General features: G+C 51.7%; 7 protein-coding genes across 7 annotated transcripts; 3 read left to right on the plus strand and 4 right to left on the minus strand.

Moving 5' to 3' along the window:
• Positions 1-344: 344 nt before the first annotated feature.
• On the minus strand, positions 345-1,697 carry J4E82_002845 (uncharacterized protein; the record flags this gene model as incomplete). Its single annotated transcript, XM_051729140.1, has 4 exons — positions 345-846; positions 911-1,346; positions 1,411-1,434; positions 1,484-1,697. The coding sequence occupies 4 exons, from the start codon at positions 1,695-1,697 to the stop codon at positions 345-347; spliced, it is 1,176 nt and encodes a 391-aa protein (XP_051591232.1).
• Positions 1,698-3,708: 2,011 nt separating this feature from the next.
• Positions 3,709-5,175, minus strand: J4E82_002846 (uncharacterized protein; the record flags this gene model as incomplete). The annotated part of the gene is made up of 2 exons (XM_051729141.1): positions 3,709-4,835; positions 4,884-5,175. The coding sequence occupies 2 exons, from the start codon at positions 5,173-5,175 to the stop codon at positions 3,709-3,711; spliced, it is 1,419 nt and encodes a 472-aa protein (XP_051591233.1).
• An 882-nt stretch (positions 5,176-6,057) lies between these two features.
• Positions 6,058-8,403, minus strand: J4E82_002847 (uncharacterized protein; the record flags this gene model as incomplete). The annotated part of the gene is made up of 1 exon (XM_051729142.1): positions 6,058-8,403. One exon carries the CDS (start codon positions 8,401-8,403, stop codon positions 6,058-6,060), a length of 2,346 nt encoding a protein of 781 aa, XP_051591234.1.
• Positions 8,404-9,602: 1,199 nt separating this feature from the next.
• Positions 9,603-11,679, plus strand: J4E82_002848 (uncharacterized protein; the record flags this gene model as incomplete). Its single annotated transcript, XM_051729143.1, has 4 exons — positions 9,603-9,786; positions 9,848-10,308; positions 10,359-10,585; positions 10,635-11,679. 4 exons carry the CDS (start codon positions 9,603-9,605, stop codon positions 11,677-11,679), a joined length of 1,917 nt encoding a protein of 638 aa, XP_051591235.1.
• A 643-nt stretch (positions 11,680-12,322) lies between these two features.
• J4E82_002849 (uncharacterized protein) lies at positions 12,323-13,389 on the plus strand (the record flags this gene model as incomplete). Its single annotated transcript, XM_051729144.1, has 2 exons — positions 12,323-12,489; positions 12,555-13,389. The coding sequence occupies 2 exons, from the start codon at positions 12,323-12,325 to the stop codon at positions 13,387-13,389; spliced, it is 1,002 nt and encodes a 333-aa protein (XP_051591236.1).
• A 541-nt stretch (positions 13,390-13,930) lies between these two features.
• J4E82_002850 (uncharacterized protein) lies at positions 13,931-15,984 on the plus strand (the record flags this gene model as incomplete). The annotated part of the gene is made up of 3 exons (XM_051729145.1): positions 13,931-13,939; positions 13,999-14,308; positions 14,381-15,984. 3 exons carry the CDS (start codon positions 13,931-13,933, stop codon positions 15,982-15,984), a joined length of 1,923 nt encoding a protein of 640 aa, XP_051591237.1.
• A 484-nt stretch (positions 15,985-16,468) lies between these two features.
• Positions 16,469-17,806, minus strand: J4E82_002851 (uncharacterized protein; the record flags this gene model as incomplete). Its single annotated transcript, XM_051729146.1, has 1 exon — positions 16,469-17,806. The coding sequence occupies one exon, from the start codon at positions 17,804-17,806 to the stop codon at positions 16,469-16,471; it is 1,338 nt and encodes a 445-aa protein (XP_051591238.1).
• Positions 17,807-18,308: the final 502 nt, after the last annotated feature.

Genomic DNA, 18,308 nt, shown 5'->3' on the forward strand with positions numbered 1-18,308 from the left:
CATCACGCTAAGTACGCGCGCGATCGATCCTTCCAAGATTCCGTCTTTTGGGGCCGGTATGCACGGAGTCCGAACAGATGCTTAGTTTACATCGCATATCGTATAGCAAAAGGCCGTCTCACCGATGGTCTGAGGGTGGCCTGTTGACCATGGCGGGTATGGAGAGGTGGGCCTCGATAGCGGTCTTGTTCCGCACTACAACGACGACGTTGCACTTTGCGAAAGAAGAGCTCGACCGTGAAACTATGCAACGCCATGTGCCTCCCTCTTAGTTAACATCGAAGACAGAAGCGTGCATGTGTTCATTGATGCACTAGTTATTCGAACAGTACATGTTTGATGAATCACACCGCCCTCCCAAACTGGTCGCTCGCAAAACTATGGTGACTCCAACGCTCATCGTCGACTCTCCTTTCCGACTCCAGCTCAATGGTTTTCGTTACAGTCACTTCAATCTTTCTTTCAGCATTCCCTTCAGTACTGGTACTCTTTATGTCGTCGCTTAATCGGTGGAATTTGCCAAACTCGGAAACGTTCCTCATGTGTCCCAGTTCGAAAACCTCGGACTGCGTCTGGGTCGATGTGAATGTCTTCTTGACATGACTCTTTGTTCCACCAACAGTAGATTTTGTGTGCGTAATGAAACCTTGGAGGTGTAGGGCTTTGGCAAACGAGCGGAGGAGTGGTTTGAAAGAGAGAGCACAAGCGCTAAGAAGGTACATTCCAGGTTCTATCATCGTCCAGTTCGTGAGAGAGACATGGTTCCATGTCACATCTGTAAGAGGTCCAGCTTCTGCAAGGGTTCGGGCGAACACCACTGTGCGGACTATAGAGGCGATTATGCCGCTGCACGAATGTTAGTTATGTAGATCCTAGAAGATACGAAGCGACAAATGGCAAGACTACTTACACGCTACCAGTAAGAAATATGAGTAATAACCCAATTCTTCTCCCAATACTGATCTTCAAACACCACACTGTTCTCAGGGGCAGTATGAGAACAGCTAGGTCAGTAACAATATTAGGTACGCTTGAGCTGTTTGCGAAGACCTGAACGTTGAAGCATCGTCCATTCGGATCGCTTTTGTCCCAGTTGAAAGCGAAAGGCATGCATTGGAACATAACAGCTACCGTGAAAGAGATCCAAGTGGCGAAGACAAGAAAAACCAGCGCCTTAGCTACCATGCGCTCATACTTGTTGGTGAGGATGTGTAAGTAGAGCAGTACCACTACGAGTTTCGGGAATGCAACAGCTGCTGGATGTAGGACTTCTTGTATCATAATACCTTTGAAGTGCTCACGTATCTTCGCCGGATCCGTGGAAAGAATATAGGCTATGTGCCGACCTGAAATATCGATGTACAAAATCAGCTTATGCCTCGTATACAGTCAACATATTGGAACCTTTACCTGTGCTGGCTTTCTCTACCATCACTGCGACATGTGTCAATGTGTGCTATAGGGACTTTGAGGGGTTGCCTACCAATACCGACGATGCACAAACCTACCTCAGCCAACCAGGCAAAGGGTATGAGAACATCTTCAATATTGAAAGCAGTGCTTGTGAGATGGCGAGAATAGTAGCGCAAAGCAACGAACGTAGTGCAAAAGATGATCAATAGACAGGCCGTCGCTTGGATAGTTGGACCTCGATTTTCGGCCAGGAATGTTGGTGAGGGTTGATGTGCTAAATCCATAGTAAAACCAGAGAAACGATAGCTACCGGTGTCTGACTGCCAGAGTCAAATTATCGATAGTTTGAGGGTAGGAACTAGAACGAAAGACTGCAAATCGACCAAGCGCGTGCTTTGTGGGTGTAATCATTATCAAATACTACTGCCCCAGCTCATCTTTGCGGCACGGAAGGGAACAAATGTGCCTGCAAGATGTGGCTGGCCGATGTATCAGAGATGCAGATGTACCCGGAGTGTCCGTGCAAACCTCGGCGCATATACATTGGTCGAGCAGATCTGTACCATTGTAGTAGCCCCGGGGAACGCGCTAGAATGTACGACCAAGGAGTCAGATGTACCTGGGAGGACCATACATGTTGATGCATGTGACAAGTTACCTATTGGTACTTGCTTTCTTAAGTAGGGATATGGGCTGTCTTACCAAACTTCTGGGATATAGGTAAGCTCAAGTATTTGATGCTGATACGGCACTGGTCGAACGCGTGAGCTGACACACCATAAGCTAGTTTGGTTAGTTGGTACAAAGCAGAACCCTTCGGGGTTCATCGTCAGTACTCCTAAGGACATCATGTTAGTCTTAGTATTCGAGTGAGCCGTAAGCTTCACAGCAGCTGGCTGATCTTGAAGCATCAAGGGAATAATGCAGAGCCTGACCGTGAGCGGAAAATACATTGGCAGGTACCATGAGTGAAACACGCATTCGCCATGAATGCAAGCTGTATGCGAACTGTACTCCTCCGACCCCCAAAGTTAGCCGCTGGGCATGATCGTATTGGGTCTGCTTAACAAACCCCCGAGAGTACTTGAGAATTCTGAAACGCAGTTTCCTACGGGTTTCTTGAATGCATGAACAAGTATCGATGGGTACCTGGGATGCCGTCGGATCGTAATCGTAAGCGAGAGAATTCGCCTGAACTTTGAGACGCAACAATTCATCCTAAATCGGAATAATCATTGTCTTGCCGCTTTCCTGATGACTGGAGTCCGTGGTCACACTGAAAGCTTACCAGCTAGAACTGGAGGCAGGGCGTCGGTGTCGCTTGCTTTGACATCGACACTTTCTGCTATAGGAGCTGCATGTAACGAAGACCGGAAGGTCGACGATACGTTGCGAAACCAGTGACCAGGTTGCTCGGTTGGCTAAAGTGATGAGATGCAGTGAGGTTGTTGGTGGCGAATTTGTGAGACAGCCTGAGTGAGAAGCGAAGCTTGAGCCACAATGCACGTACCCAAGATGACGACGGAACCTTCGCCTTGGAACCAAAGACTGCCAGCCCATCACACATACGTTGAGGTCTTGTTCATGATGCAGCAGATCGAAAAAACACAACATCCTAGATCACGAGTACTTTGATACACTTCATGGAGACGCTTCATCAACTAACTCAGCGAATGAGCGCCCTTGTGCAGAAGAAAGCGAAGTTTCGCGCTCATGTGTGGAGTCGAGGGCGTAGGGCTGTTCATACATGGCCCCTAAACCAGCGTTCCTTATGCCGAGCTCCATCTTCGGAGACAGGATTTGAGACTTGAAATTTGAACATTTGAACTCCAATCGGAAACCACAATAAGATTAGTGCAATCACAGTTACCATAAAAGACAATCATTGAGTGTAAAAACCGAAAACCATATCCTAATTAATCATACTACCAAGTAATCCAAAAGCATCCGCTATGTGCGGACATCGCTAACAAAAACAAGATATGGGTATATAGTGCCGCCGTTAACAACCAAAAAAAGGAAAAGGGTATAACCTCGTCATAGTCGTTAAAGCGTGAAGAATCGTACACGTAACCATCATTACCGGGCCCGGGGCCAGATGCCAAGAGTGGAGAGATAAAAAAGCAATACAAGCCAACGCCATACATGGAACAGAGCAGAGAGGGAAATGATCCAACATCAGAACCAACGCCTGCGAGCAAATCAAAAGTAACAGAACCGTACAAAATACAACATGAAAAGAGATGAACAGCAAATGTACAAACGTAAAGACGAGTGTTGAGGAGATAATCCCCTTTAATCACCTCGTCGCATGAAGCCAAAGCGCTTCTTCTTTTTGGCGTCCTTGGAGTCTGCCATCGGTGCATTTGGGTAGCCAGTCAGGGCAGCCTCCGCGTTGAGTCGTTCAGCTTCCTCGTAATCAAATGGCTTGGTCCACTGTCTCTGTGGTATCTCTCCCAATCTCGTGCTGTCGGAAGCAAAAGTGTAGCTAGATGGTGTGGCTTTGTCCAAGCGACGACGGAAGTGAAGGGTCGCTGGGGCCTGATCGAGTAATGGCGGAGGGGATAGGTAGGAAGGTTTGTTTGGAACTGGCGGCTTGGAAGAGACTGAGGGTTTGGAGTGAGCAGGGGACGAGGAGCGGCGGGATGTAGGGGCAAAGGTAGGGAGCTTGGGGGTAGGCTCATTGAGGTGCTTTGGGGAGGGTGATTTGCTAGTGGTGTAGGCAGCTTCTTGGGGCCATGGTTCGCGCGGGTCGTCGAAGGAATCAACGCGCTGCTTGACAGCACCACTTGTCTTTGTTGGACCGCAACCTAGTGTACCTCTGATAACACCAGAAGTCTCAATCTCGAATGGCTCGACAGGTACATAAAGGGGTAGTTGTGGTGCCATCTGAATCTTCTTTGGCTCGGGAGATGCCAATGGAGAAGAGCTGCGTGATGAATTGGATGGCGACTTCACTGAGCTAGATTTCTTACTCGATGAGCTGTCTTTACGGGTGGTCTTTGGTCGCATAACGACGAGCCGTGGTTCATTCGAGCTCCGACTTTTGATGGACATGCGTGTTACTACTGGGCCTGAAGAGCGTTGGCGAGAAGAGCTCGAGTGCTTTCTCTTCTCCTTCTCAGGACTGGTGCTTCGAGAAGAACAGTCGTGGTGTTTACTTGTGCCGCATCGCGGGCATGGTGGAGCGCCAATGCTATGCAGCTGAAGTTGAGATTGGCTTAGTCGCTGATACAATTGGGCAAGGCTTTGTAGTGCTTCGCGACGTGATGCATCGGAGAGGTGGGTCAATGACTTGTAGTCTAGATCTAGGTGGCCCTTTCCGCTTTTGTGTCCATCATGATTTAAAAAAGCTGCGATAATAGCAACTAGACCGGTGTTTAATTTGATCAAGATCTCTGCGAGGGATGCATGGGCAATAGCTGTATTGTGTTAGATTGGATAACAAATCAGGTGGACGTTCTACTTACAGTCGCCCTTTGCGAACCGCGGCCCGATGCCGCTGTAGTAGCATTCAGTATACTTCCCGGCCACCTCCTCCGGCCCTCTGCGTAAGCTTTTTGAAAGTTGGTGCTCCGCAGTACTTGTTGAATCAGGTACTTCGGTATCTCTCTTTGATCTGCGCTTTCTTCTCCTCTCGCGCAACTTTTTGAAGATGTCCAATCCATTTGTGAAGGCTTCTATAATGCCAGAGACACATGTAGATACCTCGGCTTCTTCAGCCTTACGCGCAACATGCGCATGGTCCAACTTGACCGCCATCGCTAAAACGCAAGACAACGAACAAGGAAAAGGTGCAATGCAGAATGGAACTGAAGAGAAAGGAAGAGAAAAGGACGATAGGTATACAAAATTGCAATAAACAAAGTGCGGTCTAAGCATCCATTAGCGAGGGTGAATGAAGAGTCATCCAAAAAGCCAAATCACAACGTTAACCTCAGTTGTGTTAAGTCGAGTCAAAGTCGCCGTTAACACGCTCGCCCAAGACGGGGGCCCTGACACTTATCCCGCTGGCATCCTGACCCATGTCGCCGCACGCCCTCGATTGCTCATAAGTGTGTAGCAGGGCTTGCGTTCCTGCAGTCGTTACTGGGTGCTACCCACCGTCCTCGCACCGCCTAGGCCACCGTTTCAACCTTGTGCTGTTCACGACCTGCACGTAGCCGCCTCGATGTGGTGTCTTGGGAGGCAGCTGAAGTTTAACTGGACACGTGTTTTACGCTAGCGACAAGCGACGACGGGATGAGGCAGGCTAGACTGGCATCGATAAGCTTTGTGGGTCTGGTGAGTGGAGGACTCGAGAGCGTGCATTTACATGTGCATATAAATGTGCATGAAACATTCGTCCAGTATCGCCTCGTGGGCTGGAATTACTGCGACTCGGAGGGAGTATGCATGCGGGGTGCATACGAGATGAATGGACAGGAAAGCATGCTTCATTGTTTCGCTGTTGACGGCGAAATGATCAAACATGTGTAGCGATTCGCAGTGGAGCACCGACCGGTGAGCGTGTCATTCGCAGGGATTGCCTGTCGTACTTTATTGGACAACTGCGACTCCCTGTCGGTCAAAGAATAATCAGACAAACCCAAACGCCTCGCTATGCTATACAGAACCATAACAGTGCCATCATCCATCGTCTATCTACTGCTCACTGTCTTCAACATCTTCCATGGTGACCGTCCGCCTCGTCGCACCCTGACTGTCCGAATTATTGTCAGCAACCGCAGAGCTTGAACCCTCAGTCTCCGTCCTTTCCCCTACGTTGCCAAAACTCCAGCTAGACTCAAGACTACTCTCAAGACTACTGGGATCGGCAGGCTTTGGGGACGAAGTCGAGGACTGATCAGAAACAGTCGCGTTCGGCGCTGATGGGGTTGGCTGGCTTTGAGGAGTCACAGTAGCAGACGTTGAAGGCCCTGCTTCAGATCCCACTACTGGCTGCGATGGTTGCGATTGAGGTTGCGCCGAGCTGCCTTCTTGCGCCAGATGTCCAGGTTGCGAGGACGGACGTGTCGCGGTTTCTTGGCCAGTCCGTGGCGCTAGTGCCATCGGCCTCAATGTCCACCCTTCCGGTAGCGTTAGCCCTTCGGGTACACCAGGATCACCCTGACGCAAGACGGAACCTCTAGAGAAATAGGCTTGTGGAGTAAACGAATTCGTACTGGATGCATTCAACGAGGCAATAGGTGGTAGCTCTTGCCCTGTTGCGGCTATTACGCCAGAAGCCTGTTGAAGTCGGTTGAGCTCAGCAAGAAGTCTGTGGAGAACCTCGAGTTGCTCATGTTGTACGTTCAAACTTCGCATCGATTCAATGATGTTCTGTTGTATACGCAGTATGTCCGACTGAATATCTGACGGGTGAAGTGCGACAGCTCCGGGCATGGGTCCAGTAGGAAAGCTGGGAGCAACGCCTTGTGTGGCCGCTATGTGGCCCTGTGCTTGGTTTTGTTGGTCTTGATTTTGCGCCACGTTGTTCGCGGCGGCCTGTTGACGCAGTTGCTGAATCGCATTCTGCACAGCGACGTTATCCTGTTGGCCGGGTGGTACCCGAATATTCCCGAGAGCGACTCTAAAGGGTCCGAAGTTGAAAACGCGCATGTTGCCGGCTGGGGGATTCGCCTGTGCACCTTGCGGTGCTGCCTGTTGGCCCTGGCCTTGTTGCCCTCCAACAGCACCTTGTTGTGCATTTCCTCCAAACATTGCTCGCAGCGCCTCTCGGTTCTGCTGGTTTTGCTCGCCGGGGTTGGCCTGGTTGTTGCGCTGTGTGTTCTGTGTCGTCGCCGATGCGAGTACTGGTCTTCGGCACGTGGGACACACTTGTTGTCTCTCCAGCCAACTACGAAGACAGCCGAAATGCAAGATGTGCCCACATGGGAGCTTCTTCGGCCGTTGTCGCTCATCCATCCTTCGGCCAGGCTGCGCACCATCCGCACCTGGCTGTGTCCAGGGCCGCATCTCCTCGCGACAGACGATGCATGTATTCTCTCGATCCAGTTCTTCTGCTGTCGCGTCTGGATAGCGTGTGTTCATGTCGCGGGTCGCGTTCCGGTACTGGATGAAGTCGTTGATTCGCTTGAGAAGGGATCGTATCGTCATGAACAGGTCTCGCATAATATGAATCGGTATGCCGTAGAATGTCATAAGAATGACGAAGAAGCCCAGATAGACAAGCGTCTTGACGAAGTCGGTCGCGAGGTCCAAGTAAAAGACCCAGCGGCCCTTTTCCTCCCACCCGGGCACGTCACCTTCATCATCATCATCCTCCTCCTCCTCCTCCATCTCGACAGGCGCTTCAGCTCCAGCTGCTGCTGCCTGTTGACGTGTCTGTTCTCTTGCAATTCTGCGAGCCTCCTCTCGTGCCTTCTCTTGGCGCTGTGTAATGAATAGTTCGACGAGCGAGAGCGTGTATCGTAGCAGAGTCGAAATGGATGCGGTCGCCAGGAGGACGTATTCGAAGCCAAACATGACCATGACACCAGGCCGCGCCTCTGAGAGAATGGAATCGATGCAGTATTGCATCATGAATATATCGAAGCCAACGGAAAGTAGCAGGGAGCTCATCAGGCGGGTGTGGAACAACTTTGGATTCGCGGGCGGCTGTTGCTCGAGAAACTCGACCCTTCCCTCCCCAATCCACTGCCAGACCTTGCCTGCGAGCAAGCAGAGGAACATGGCGAAGAACCACATGCCAAGATCGTCTCTGAAGATGGTCATTGCTAGTAATGTCTCGCTCACAGCAAACCAAGCCTTGTCGTATAGCTGCTCCGTCTCGATGGGGCGCAGAGGGCCATAGAAGAGTCGTTGGAGTCCATAACCAAAGCTCGCGGCGACTATGAGCACGAGATTGACCAGGAACATGAGCGAGCCGGTGCTCTGGGAGATGTAGACGGCGGCCGAGTAGAAGTTTGGGCGCTCATAGTATGCGCGCATCAGCACGAGGTTGGCCACGACGGCCGAACCTGCAACGTAGAGTTTGAGTCGACTCATGGTGCTATGGTGAAGCTGCAAGACGCCTATAAAAGGTTGTGTGTCCCCATCTGAGAGTGTAAACAACGACTGTAAGTCGCGTTGCGGCGGTGCTCGCGTTGGGGGGTTTAGGAAACGTGGCCCGCCACGGCAATGACGTTCGCCCGCCGCCAAGCACAGAGGCACATGTGCAAGCGAGTGAAGTGCAACACATCGTATCGCTTGCACGTGTGCCTTGTGTGCTTCAGTATATTCCAAGCATCATCATTCTCCCCAGAAAACGAGAAGCCATGTCGTGCTCCCGGATTCATGGGCTCTGGAACGCTGCGGTGTGCATCAACACCCCAGATTCTGGCGCGCAATAGCGCATAGGCAGTCCTGCGTCTATGGTACTCCATCTCATGCACACCATCCATGGAATGGTTCACTGCGCTGCTCGAGCGTTCCTGCGCAAGAGCTGCACGTCTGAGAGCTACTCCCCAGTAGTCCGAAGCGATCCGGATTCTACATAGCAGAGCTCTTGGTCATCCCCGCAGCAAGACTTCCAAGGTTGGTTCTCGGGAGGATACTCGGTAGCACAACAACCCACTACTACTCTAAGGACCGTTGTCGGTAATTGCCAGCCAAGCCATGTCATGTACACAAGAAAAGTCTTCTTCAACTTGGACCAGGCGCAGCGATTACGAGACTGATCGGAGGAATTTCCGGACTTCGAGGTCCGCTGCCTTTCCACAACAGTTTAGCAACTGTACAGGAGATGACTGGGTGGCGTATACCAGCCCTTCTATGCACGTTCGAGAACGACACTTTCTTCTTTCCCCTACCGATTGTGGGGAACCATGGGGAGCTTGTGCCGAATTTGCGGGGATCGTCAACAGGCTACTGCAAACCAGCTTCGGCATTGCGCCAGCCCAGACCATAGGCCCGGGGCGCAAGCTCTTGGATTTGAATATCATGATCACAGACTATCTTGGTGGACCCTGCTTGTTTACTGCGGAAAAGTACATAAATCTCTCATAGCTGCTGTTTAGTTTGAGTATCGATCAGCGAACCCATTGTTCAGGTAAGCCTTTCCTACGCTCGGAGTACTTTTTGTCTTTGTATCGATGTTGTCTATCTTGATTCAGACTGGAGGCTCCTCGGACTATGAAGACATCTTTATCTCGACTTGTGACTGAACTGACCATTTGTAGCACCGACAACAGCCATCTTCGAACAAGATGTTTCGATCTCTCCCTCTTCTGAGCGTGGCGCTCGGAGGCCTCTCCACTGTTGGTGCGCAGGAGTTGCCCGCAGTACTGACTGCCGATATCATTGAGAGCATGGGCAACAACTCCCTCTTCACAAGATGGCGCCCGACTTACCACTTCTCTGCACCAGCAGGATGGCTGAATGATCCGTGTGGTGCGTCTCTCTGTGCGAATCACGTGTGAAACAGATGCTGACTTCGTACACCGGTCCTTAGGTATGATGTACGATCCTACTACAGAGACTTATCATCTTCATTACCAGTGGCATCCAAACCACGTCAACTGGGGTAATATCTCTTGGGGTCATGCGACGTCCAAAGATATGATCACTTGGACGGACGTCGGAGGTTGGGAAGACGACAAGGCACAGTCTGTCGGTACCGGACCCTACCCCGACTCCGACAACAGCAGTTACTATGGTCTTGGTATCTTTTCTGGCTCAGGACAACCCTACAACCTGAAGGGCGAGCAAGACGGTACTCTCATCAACTTCTACACTTCAGTTCAACACCTTCCCACAAACTGGGCTTTGCCATATATCCCAGGAACTGAGAGCCAGAGCATTGTCATTTCCAATGACGGTGGTAAGACGTGGGAGCAGTTTGCCGGTAACCCTATCATGACTGAGCCGCCGGAGGGTTGGAACATTACTGGATGGCGCGATCCATTTGTCGAGGTATGATATCTGTTTAAACTCTTTCCGAGTTCAGCACTAACTTTCACAAGCCTTGGCCGGAGATGGATGCTCTCTTGGGACAAGAGGAGCCTCACTGGTACATGGTTCTCGGCTCCGGTATCAAGGGCGAAGGTGGAGGTGGTCGCATTCCTTTCTACAGTGCCCCTGCCAGCAACTTGACAGACTGGACCTTCCTTGGTGCCTTGTGGGAGCCCGACAGGAACGAGACTCTTGGTTCACTGGTCGAGACTGGAACCTACGGCTTCAACTTTGAAGTGTGAGTGTAAAGCCTCTTACATTTACGGTCCAAGTACTGACTTGTGCAGATCAAACTTCTTCTCTCTGAAGGATGAAGATGATGACGTTCACTACTACGTCCTTATGGGAACAGAGGGAGGTAACCTTACCTGGCACCCCCGTGCACAGTGGGGTTTGTGGAACGAAGGCCAGGTCACTAGGAGGGAGAATGGCTCAGCCGAGTTCACCCCTCTGTCCGGTGGCGCCATCGATTCTGGCCTACTTTACGCAGTAACCAGTTTCTGGGATTCAAAGAACGACCGTCGCGTCCAGTGGGGTTGGGCAAACGAGGAGAACAACAACTTCGCCATCAACCAGCAAGGCTTCCAAGGTGCCATGGCCATACCACGAGAGATGTATGTCATCAAGACCAAGGATCTGGTCAACACCGATGCCGGCCTGACCACCAAGGGAAACACTCGCGTGGTAGAACACAGTGACGGTACTTTCACTGGATACACCCTGGGAGCTCGAGCTCTACCTGATGTTGTCGAGGGGCTTCATGGTGGAGCCGAGCCACAAACCATTCAGACTGAGAAGACCGCTTGCGTTTCCGGTGACGTTTCTGGCAATGGTACCAGCCATATGCATCTCCAAGTTACCCTATCTGACTTCACTGGACCTGCTGGTGTTGTGGTTGCTCAATCGCCCGGACACGAGGAGCAGACAATCGTTTGGTACAGCCCTGAGAACTATACCATCAACGTTGACCGCTCGCAATCGTCCTCTATCGAGCAGTTCGCCAACTACACTATGCTCGGATACTTCTACCCTTACACGTTCTCCAACGGTACAACCGAGTCTCTGCACATGGATATTTTCATTGATGGATCGCTCGTGGAGGTTCATGTAAACGACCGCTTCTGGCTGACCACTCGCATCTACCCGTCTCGTACCGATAGCACGGGTTTCAGCATATGGACTGGTGCCAACTCTACTGTCAAGGCTTCGGACATGAAGTTCTGGAACATTGAGACCAACGTCTTCCCTGAAAGGCCAGTGAACTCAAGCAGTGAGCTTGTCTTCGATACACCCGAGGAGACGAACAACTATATTTGGTGGCCTGGAAACTAGATTAGTAATGTCTCAGATGAGTGCAATGCGGTAATGATGAATGATGAAGGCATTGTATTGCACGAAGGATGCTGCTAATGAAGAAGTAACCATCGTATGTAGAACGTAATGTGCAAATCAACCATTGTGAATCCACAAATTCCATGTATTGGTCATCTGAAATCGAAGGAAAATATCCGTCCAGCCGTAGTGCAATCCGCATTCCATTATCGAGGTCGCGTTGCGACCTCAGTAGCCAATAACTTTTGCTGAGCGTGTCCGCGGAACAACATTAGCATCGCTTGCCCCGCCGGCTTCCCCAAACAGCTCACCCCGCACATCGTCCATGTTTGTGGACGGCACGTGTAGCGTCTCCAACAGGCACATGGCTAATCGTCCACCGGATAAAATCGCAATAATGCCGTTAGCAGCAATGCGCCTACCGTCGGTGGCGTTAGACATTGGATGTAGGCGGCGATAGGATATTCGTCGCCATGCATTTAAATCCGGTCTCCTACTTTCAACTTACTACATATAACCTTGACTTTTACGGCGGACTCGGACACCTATTTTGATTTTAGATTTCTAACATCCATCTTGTAAGCATAAGGGGCTCTGAACTGCTGTAAGAACGCGGAACTTGTATCTTATACTATACGACACTATGGCGAACGCGGAGGAACAGTACAAGCTCTCGCAGGAGCAAATCGACTTCTTCCTAGAAAATGGGTGGCTGAAGTTGAGCAACTGCTTCACGAGAGAGCAAGCAGATGGTCTACAAGAAACACTCTGGACCAGGTTGGGAATGGATCCTAATGATATGTCGACATGGTACGGCCATTTACCCTACCTTATGTGGCGCACTTGTGGCGAAAGCACTAACATGAAGAGTATAGGCATACTGAGCGAACGAATATGCCTTTCTTTAATGAATTCTCCGTAGAAGAGTTCGCGCCGAAAGCCTGGGCAGGAATCTGCAATCTCGTTGGCGGCAGCGATCGCGTCGATTCCAATGCATCAACGTGGAAAGACGGTTTTATTGTGAATCTTGGAACAAACGAGGGTCATAACAAGGTTGTTCGGCCGCAAGATCTTCCTGGTTGGCACGTGGACGGCGACTTCTTTGTGCATTACCTCGATTCGCCTGAGCAAGCGCTGTTGGTCATTCCGTTGTGGACAGATATTGTCGCTGGCGGCGGTGGAACATATATCTGCCCAGGAGCCATTCCAACGGTGGCGAAGCACCTGTACGAGAATCCTGAGGGAGTCAGCCCAAGGATGACGCCACGAGCGCAGAATCCAGAGTTTGTGCAAGAACAAGGGCTGAAGTGGTTCAACGATCTTGCTGCTAGTATGCCCGATGAAGCTTTCGTCGAAGCTACTGGTGTAGTCGGTGACGTCTACCTTCTACATCCGCTGATGCTGCACTCCGCCTCCAACAACCAGCTTCGAAAGGTCCGCGTCATTACCAACCCGCCAGTATCGGTCAAAGAACCCTTTGTATTTGACCGTGCGGATGGAAATTACAGCGCGGTGGAGCGCAAGACATTGAAGGCGCTAGGCAAGGACAGAATTGAAGGTTTCAAGATCACTGGAAAGAGGCAACAGGTCATTCCTGAGCGTGTAAGGATCCAGGAAGAGATGAAGAGAAAGGAAGAAGAGCGGTTGCGTAAGCTGGAGGAAAGAGCGGGAATTGACGAAGCGAGTCAGAGGGTTGCTACTGCTGCGTGAATTTGTATTCGTTGAGTCAATCTGACATGATTGAAATCAGATGCTTTGTGTTGAGTGCACATGGATTGGCTGGGTTTATAGTGAATATGGTTCTCACGTTCAGTAATCGCAATGTGAGATTTGGATACGGAGGCGGAAGTGTTCCGCAGGTAGATGTTGCGATACCACATTTCTTCTGGACAAGTTTTTGGGTTTTGGTGTAGATATTCGTGAGTGCCCCAGAAACGCATTTGAAAGTTGTTGCCAAGTTAGGAATCGAAGGCCAGACGTTCGGCATGTACCATGGCTGGCGCTCTGGTCGAGGCCCGATTAAAGATATACGAGCCACACCCAAGTGAACGAACACCTGTCCTTGGATGCTGACATTGGCTTGATTCAGATATGGCAAGTGAAGAAGGCCCATAGATTAATAATATGCATCGAAGATCGGCAGGAACACGCAGCTAACTAGAAGCGGGTGAGATACAGGGAACGGCCAGGGCAAGCTGAGCGAGATAGAGAGGCGGTGCGGCGGATTGCTAAGTAAAGGTGGGTACATACCATGCGGCGGGTAAGAGTAACGTGGTCTCAATGTGGTGAAAGTCGGTGCAGGGACCGTGCTAGCGCTAGGCTGGAGCATCCGTGCGCCTACTACGGGTGGAACGTGAAGTTAACACATTGCCAGTTCCAAAGCCGCCACGGCCTCCACTTGGAATAAAAGCCCACCTCACCGCTCTCCTCTACTTCTACCCCATACGCCGTGCAGAGGACCATCAACTCACTCTTCCTCTACCACCCACATTCCACCACAGCAAAATGAAGTACACTACTGTCTGCGCTGCTTTCTTTGCGGCCGTTGCTGCTGCGTCTGACGTCAAGCAACTCAAGACGGACAACTTCAAGAGCTTCATTGAGGAGAACGACCTCGTCCTCGCAGAGTGTAAGTAGTCGCCGCATTAACAAGTCGATTAATAAATTCCCAAACAAGTCCCCAAACTAACAAGTAACCAAGTCTTCGCGCCATGGTGCGGCCACTGCAAGGCGCTTGCTCCCGAGTACGAGACGGCGGCTACCACACTTAAGGAGAAGGACATTGCCCTCGTCAAGGTCGACTGCACAGAGGAGGCAGATCTGTGCCAGGAGTACGGCGTTGAGGGCTACCCCACCCTCAAGGTCTTCCGTGGCCCCGAGAATGTCTCGCCCTACGGTGGACAGCGCAAGGCCGACAGCTTGATCTCCTACATGACCAAGCAGGCTCTCCCCGCCGTCTCCGAAGTCACCAAGGACACACTCGAGGAGTTCAAGACCGCCGACAAGGTCGTCCTCGTCGCCTACTTCGCCGCCGACGACAAGGCCTCCAACGAGACCTTTACCTCGGTCGCCAACGGTCTCCGTGACAACTTCCTCTTCGGTGCCACCAACGACGCTGCTCTGGCCAAGGCTGAGGGTGTCAAGCAGCCCGGTCTCGTCCTCTACAAGTCCTTCGACGACGGCAAGGACGTCTTCACCGAGACCTTCGATGCGGACGCTATCCGCGACTTCGCCAAGGTCGCCTCCACACCCCTCATTGGTGAGGTTGGCCCCGAGACCTACGCCGGATACATGGCCGCTGGCATTCCCCTCGCATACATCTTCGCCGAGACTCCCGAGGAACGTGAGGAGTTTGCCAAGGAGCTGAAGCCCCTCGCTCTCAAGCACAAGGGCGAGATCAACTTCGCTACCATCGACGCCAAGTCCTTCGGCCAGCACGCTGGCAACCTTAACCTCAAGGTCGGCACCTGGCCCGCTTTCGCTATCCAGCGCACCGAGAAGAACGAGAAGTTCCCCTACGACCAGGAGGCCAAGATCACCGAGAAGGAGATTGGCAAGTTCGTTGACGACTTCCTCGCTGGCAAGATTGACCCTAGCATCAAGTCTGAGCCCATTCCCGAATCCAATGACGGTCCCGTAACTGTCGTCGTTGCCCACAACTACAAGGATGTCGTCATTGACAACGACAAGGACGTTCTCGTTGAGTTCTACGCCCCCTGGTGCGGTCACTGCAAGGCTCTTGCTCCCAAGTACGAGGAGCTCGGTCAGCTCTACGCTTCCGACGAGCTCTCCAAGTTGGTGACCATTGCCAAGGTTGACGCTACTCTCAACGACGTTCCCGATGAGATCCAAGGTTTCCCTACCATCAAGCTCTTCCCCGCTGGCAAGAAGGATGCCCCAGTCGACTACTCTGGTTCCCGCACTGTCGAGGATCTCGTCCAGTTCATCGAAGAGAACGGCTCACACAAGGCTAGCGCCAGCGTTGGCGAAGCTGTTGAAGGTACGACCGAAAAGCTCGCTGAACAGGCCAAGGCCGCCTCCGAGGTTGCTGCTAAGTCCGCCGCAGATGCTACCGAGTCCGCCAAGGCCAGTGCCTCTTCCGCCACAGACTCTGCTGCCTCAGCTGTATCAGAAGGCACCGAGACGGTCAAGTCTGGTGCGTCTGTCGCTTCCGACTCAGCCTCTTCCGCCGCTTCCGAGGCTACCAAGTCTGTCAAGTCTGCCGCGTCCGAGGTTACCAACTCTGCCTCGTCGGCTGCGTCAGAGGCTTCAGCTTCGGCCTCAAGCGTCAAGGACGAGTTGTAAATGACTCGATGCTTGCGTTCCTTTGCTTGTGTTGACGCTTTCGTGTGTACCATTACCCCTTTCAGCATTTGATAGCTTTTCATACATGCTGAGGTATATGGGTACAAAATAGTTATGATTACATGGGGGCAAATGACACGGTTTTCGTTTTCTCTCCTTTGGGGGACTTGGGTAGCAATTAGCCAATGGAGTTCCGGTTTCATTCTTCATTATGACTTTCAAATTTCCTGACTCATGAATGTTGTGATGATGCTGATATGTGTGACCTTGTCGATATGCATGTACTGGTTTGATATCTTGCATAGTGAAGAATGGCAATGGATTTGGCATCTTACAGAGTTCTGCTCTGTAGCCAACAATTTGTTCATGCTTTGAGAGTGTCGTCACAGGTTAACATATCAGTCGAGAACTGAGTTGAAGTGATGAACCCGTCGCTAGCAAAGCAGCTATATCATGCAAGCCTGTTTTGAAGGCAATTATTTGCTCATTTAATCTGTCCTGTTATACTCCTAACCATGACGGCAGCCTCTCTCTCCCAAGTCACAGCTACACCCTTACTCGATAACGCTCCAGCCAATTGACTGCCGCGACTCACACATTCCCGAACTGAATCACCAACTGCATTTTTATTACTCCTCAGCGTCCTCGCGGACACACCGCCCTTGTTCATGAGCTCCTGAACTTTTGGTGACATGTTGGAAGCGAGGGTTCTCCAAAAGTAGCTGGGTAGAGAGGATGTATCGAGCGCTTGGAGAAGAGGTTGTAGAAAATTGGTAAAGGTTGGGACATGCGAGGAGTCGAGTAGCGGATGCACGGGCGGCTTGATGCTTTCGAGCAGTGATTGTAGCGCTACGATGTTCTGACACCGCGCAGATATCTCGAGTAGTGTGCGGTCCAACGTGGGAAGCTGGCCCAAGGCTCGTGCAAGTGATGCGAGGGACGATTTCAGCTGCGTCTGGAGATATTCTTGCAGCGGATTGAGCATGAGTGTCGGGTCAAATGCCGTCTCGGTCGTTGATGTTTTGGTGGGAAGCGGCGACAGGAGGTAGAGAGTGAGCAGTGCAGACGTCGTTCTCGACTTGGTGTCCTCAGTTTGCGCAAAGGTGGATGCCGGAGTCTGGCCTGATGAAGATAGTAGCGAGGACATGGAAAACTCCTTGACTACCTGCTGAGCCCGCGACGAGATGCTGCGCTCGCCTGGGTTGATGAGCTCGGTCTTGAGTGTGTTCACCACGTTGACCCTGTCCAGACCTTCTCCCTCTTCGCCTGGCTTTGAAGCGGCAAATAATTGGCGCAGCGATAGTATCGTGTCTGCCGAGCGCACCATGGCTCTATGGTCCTCCCTCTTTGCGCTGCCAACACCGCCCAGTTCTGACATGCGCACCTCGAGCTGCCTTCCTAGCATGAGACATCGCGCGACTGCTCTCCCCAACTTTACGGTCTCGCAGAGTCTTTCGGCTGTTAGTCGCACCTGCTCAGCGACCTCGTAGCGCTCAATGACCTCCTTCTCCAACGTTTTGTACGACTCGGTCAAACTGGCAACCTGTCCTTCGACCTCGTGCAAGATGTGTCCGCTCGACGCGGCATGTTCTCGCGTATGCTCTAGTAGGGGCAGCGCCGATTTGGTAGTCAGCGTGTCGATGTGTGTGTCGACTTCCTGAACGTCGAAGAGGACGCGCGACAGTGGTGTGGACAGATCTAGCGGCGTGTCCGAGGCGTTGTTGGTCGAGAGGACGAGTGTGTTGGCGAATGACGTCGCTGAGAAGTCTGGATCGAGAAAGGCTTCATAGTCAATGTACGAAGGCTCATCGTCTTTGGACATGGTGCGAGCTTGTTCCAACCATGACGATGCGCAATGCTTGGGTGGCTGCCTCTAAAGTCGCGACAGGGATCATCGGCTTAGCGCTTGTTGGACCTCCGCATCTTCTCCGCGCCATGCATCTCATTCAAGGGAGCTACATGACTGTACCATTGCCTGACTCAACTGTGTCACCCAGTACCAGCCTCGCCACATCTAGGCACCGCTGCTTGAGGCCTCCCCTCTGCGCCTTGCACCACAGCCCCTCACGACTATAACCGTTATGGCTACTCACATCTGCCGATTCTCCATGATGATACACAATCGAGCTTTTGTGAATTGCTTGGACTCATGCAGCGGAACGCCTGAGGCCGGTGAGTGTAAGGGCTAATGGGGGTACAACTGTTGCCTGAACGTCCATGTGGCATGGTCTTTCAGTATATCTACCTGAGCACAGAAGGCGAATTAACCGTCTCATAACTCTTATTGCTCATCACTTGCACTCATTTCTTCACCCTATCTGCAT

This window comes from Alternaria postmessia, assembly GCF_024291825.1.
Source record: "Alternaria postmessia strain BMP 2775 chromosome Unknown scaffold_11, whole genome shotgun sequence".
Classification (NCBI taxonomy): Eukaryota; Fungi; Ascomycota; class Dothideomycetes; order Pleosporales; family Pleosporaceae; genus Alternaria; species Alternaria postmessia.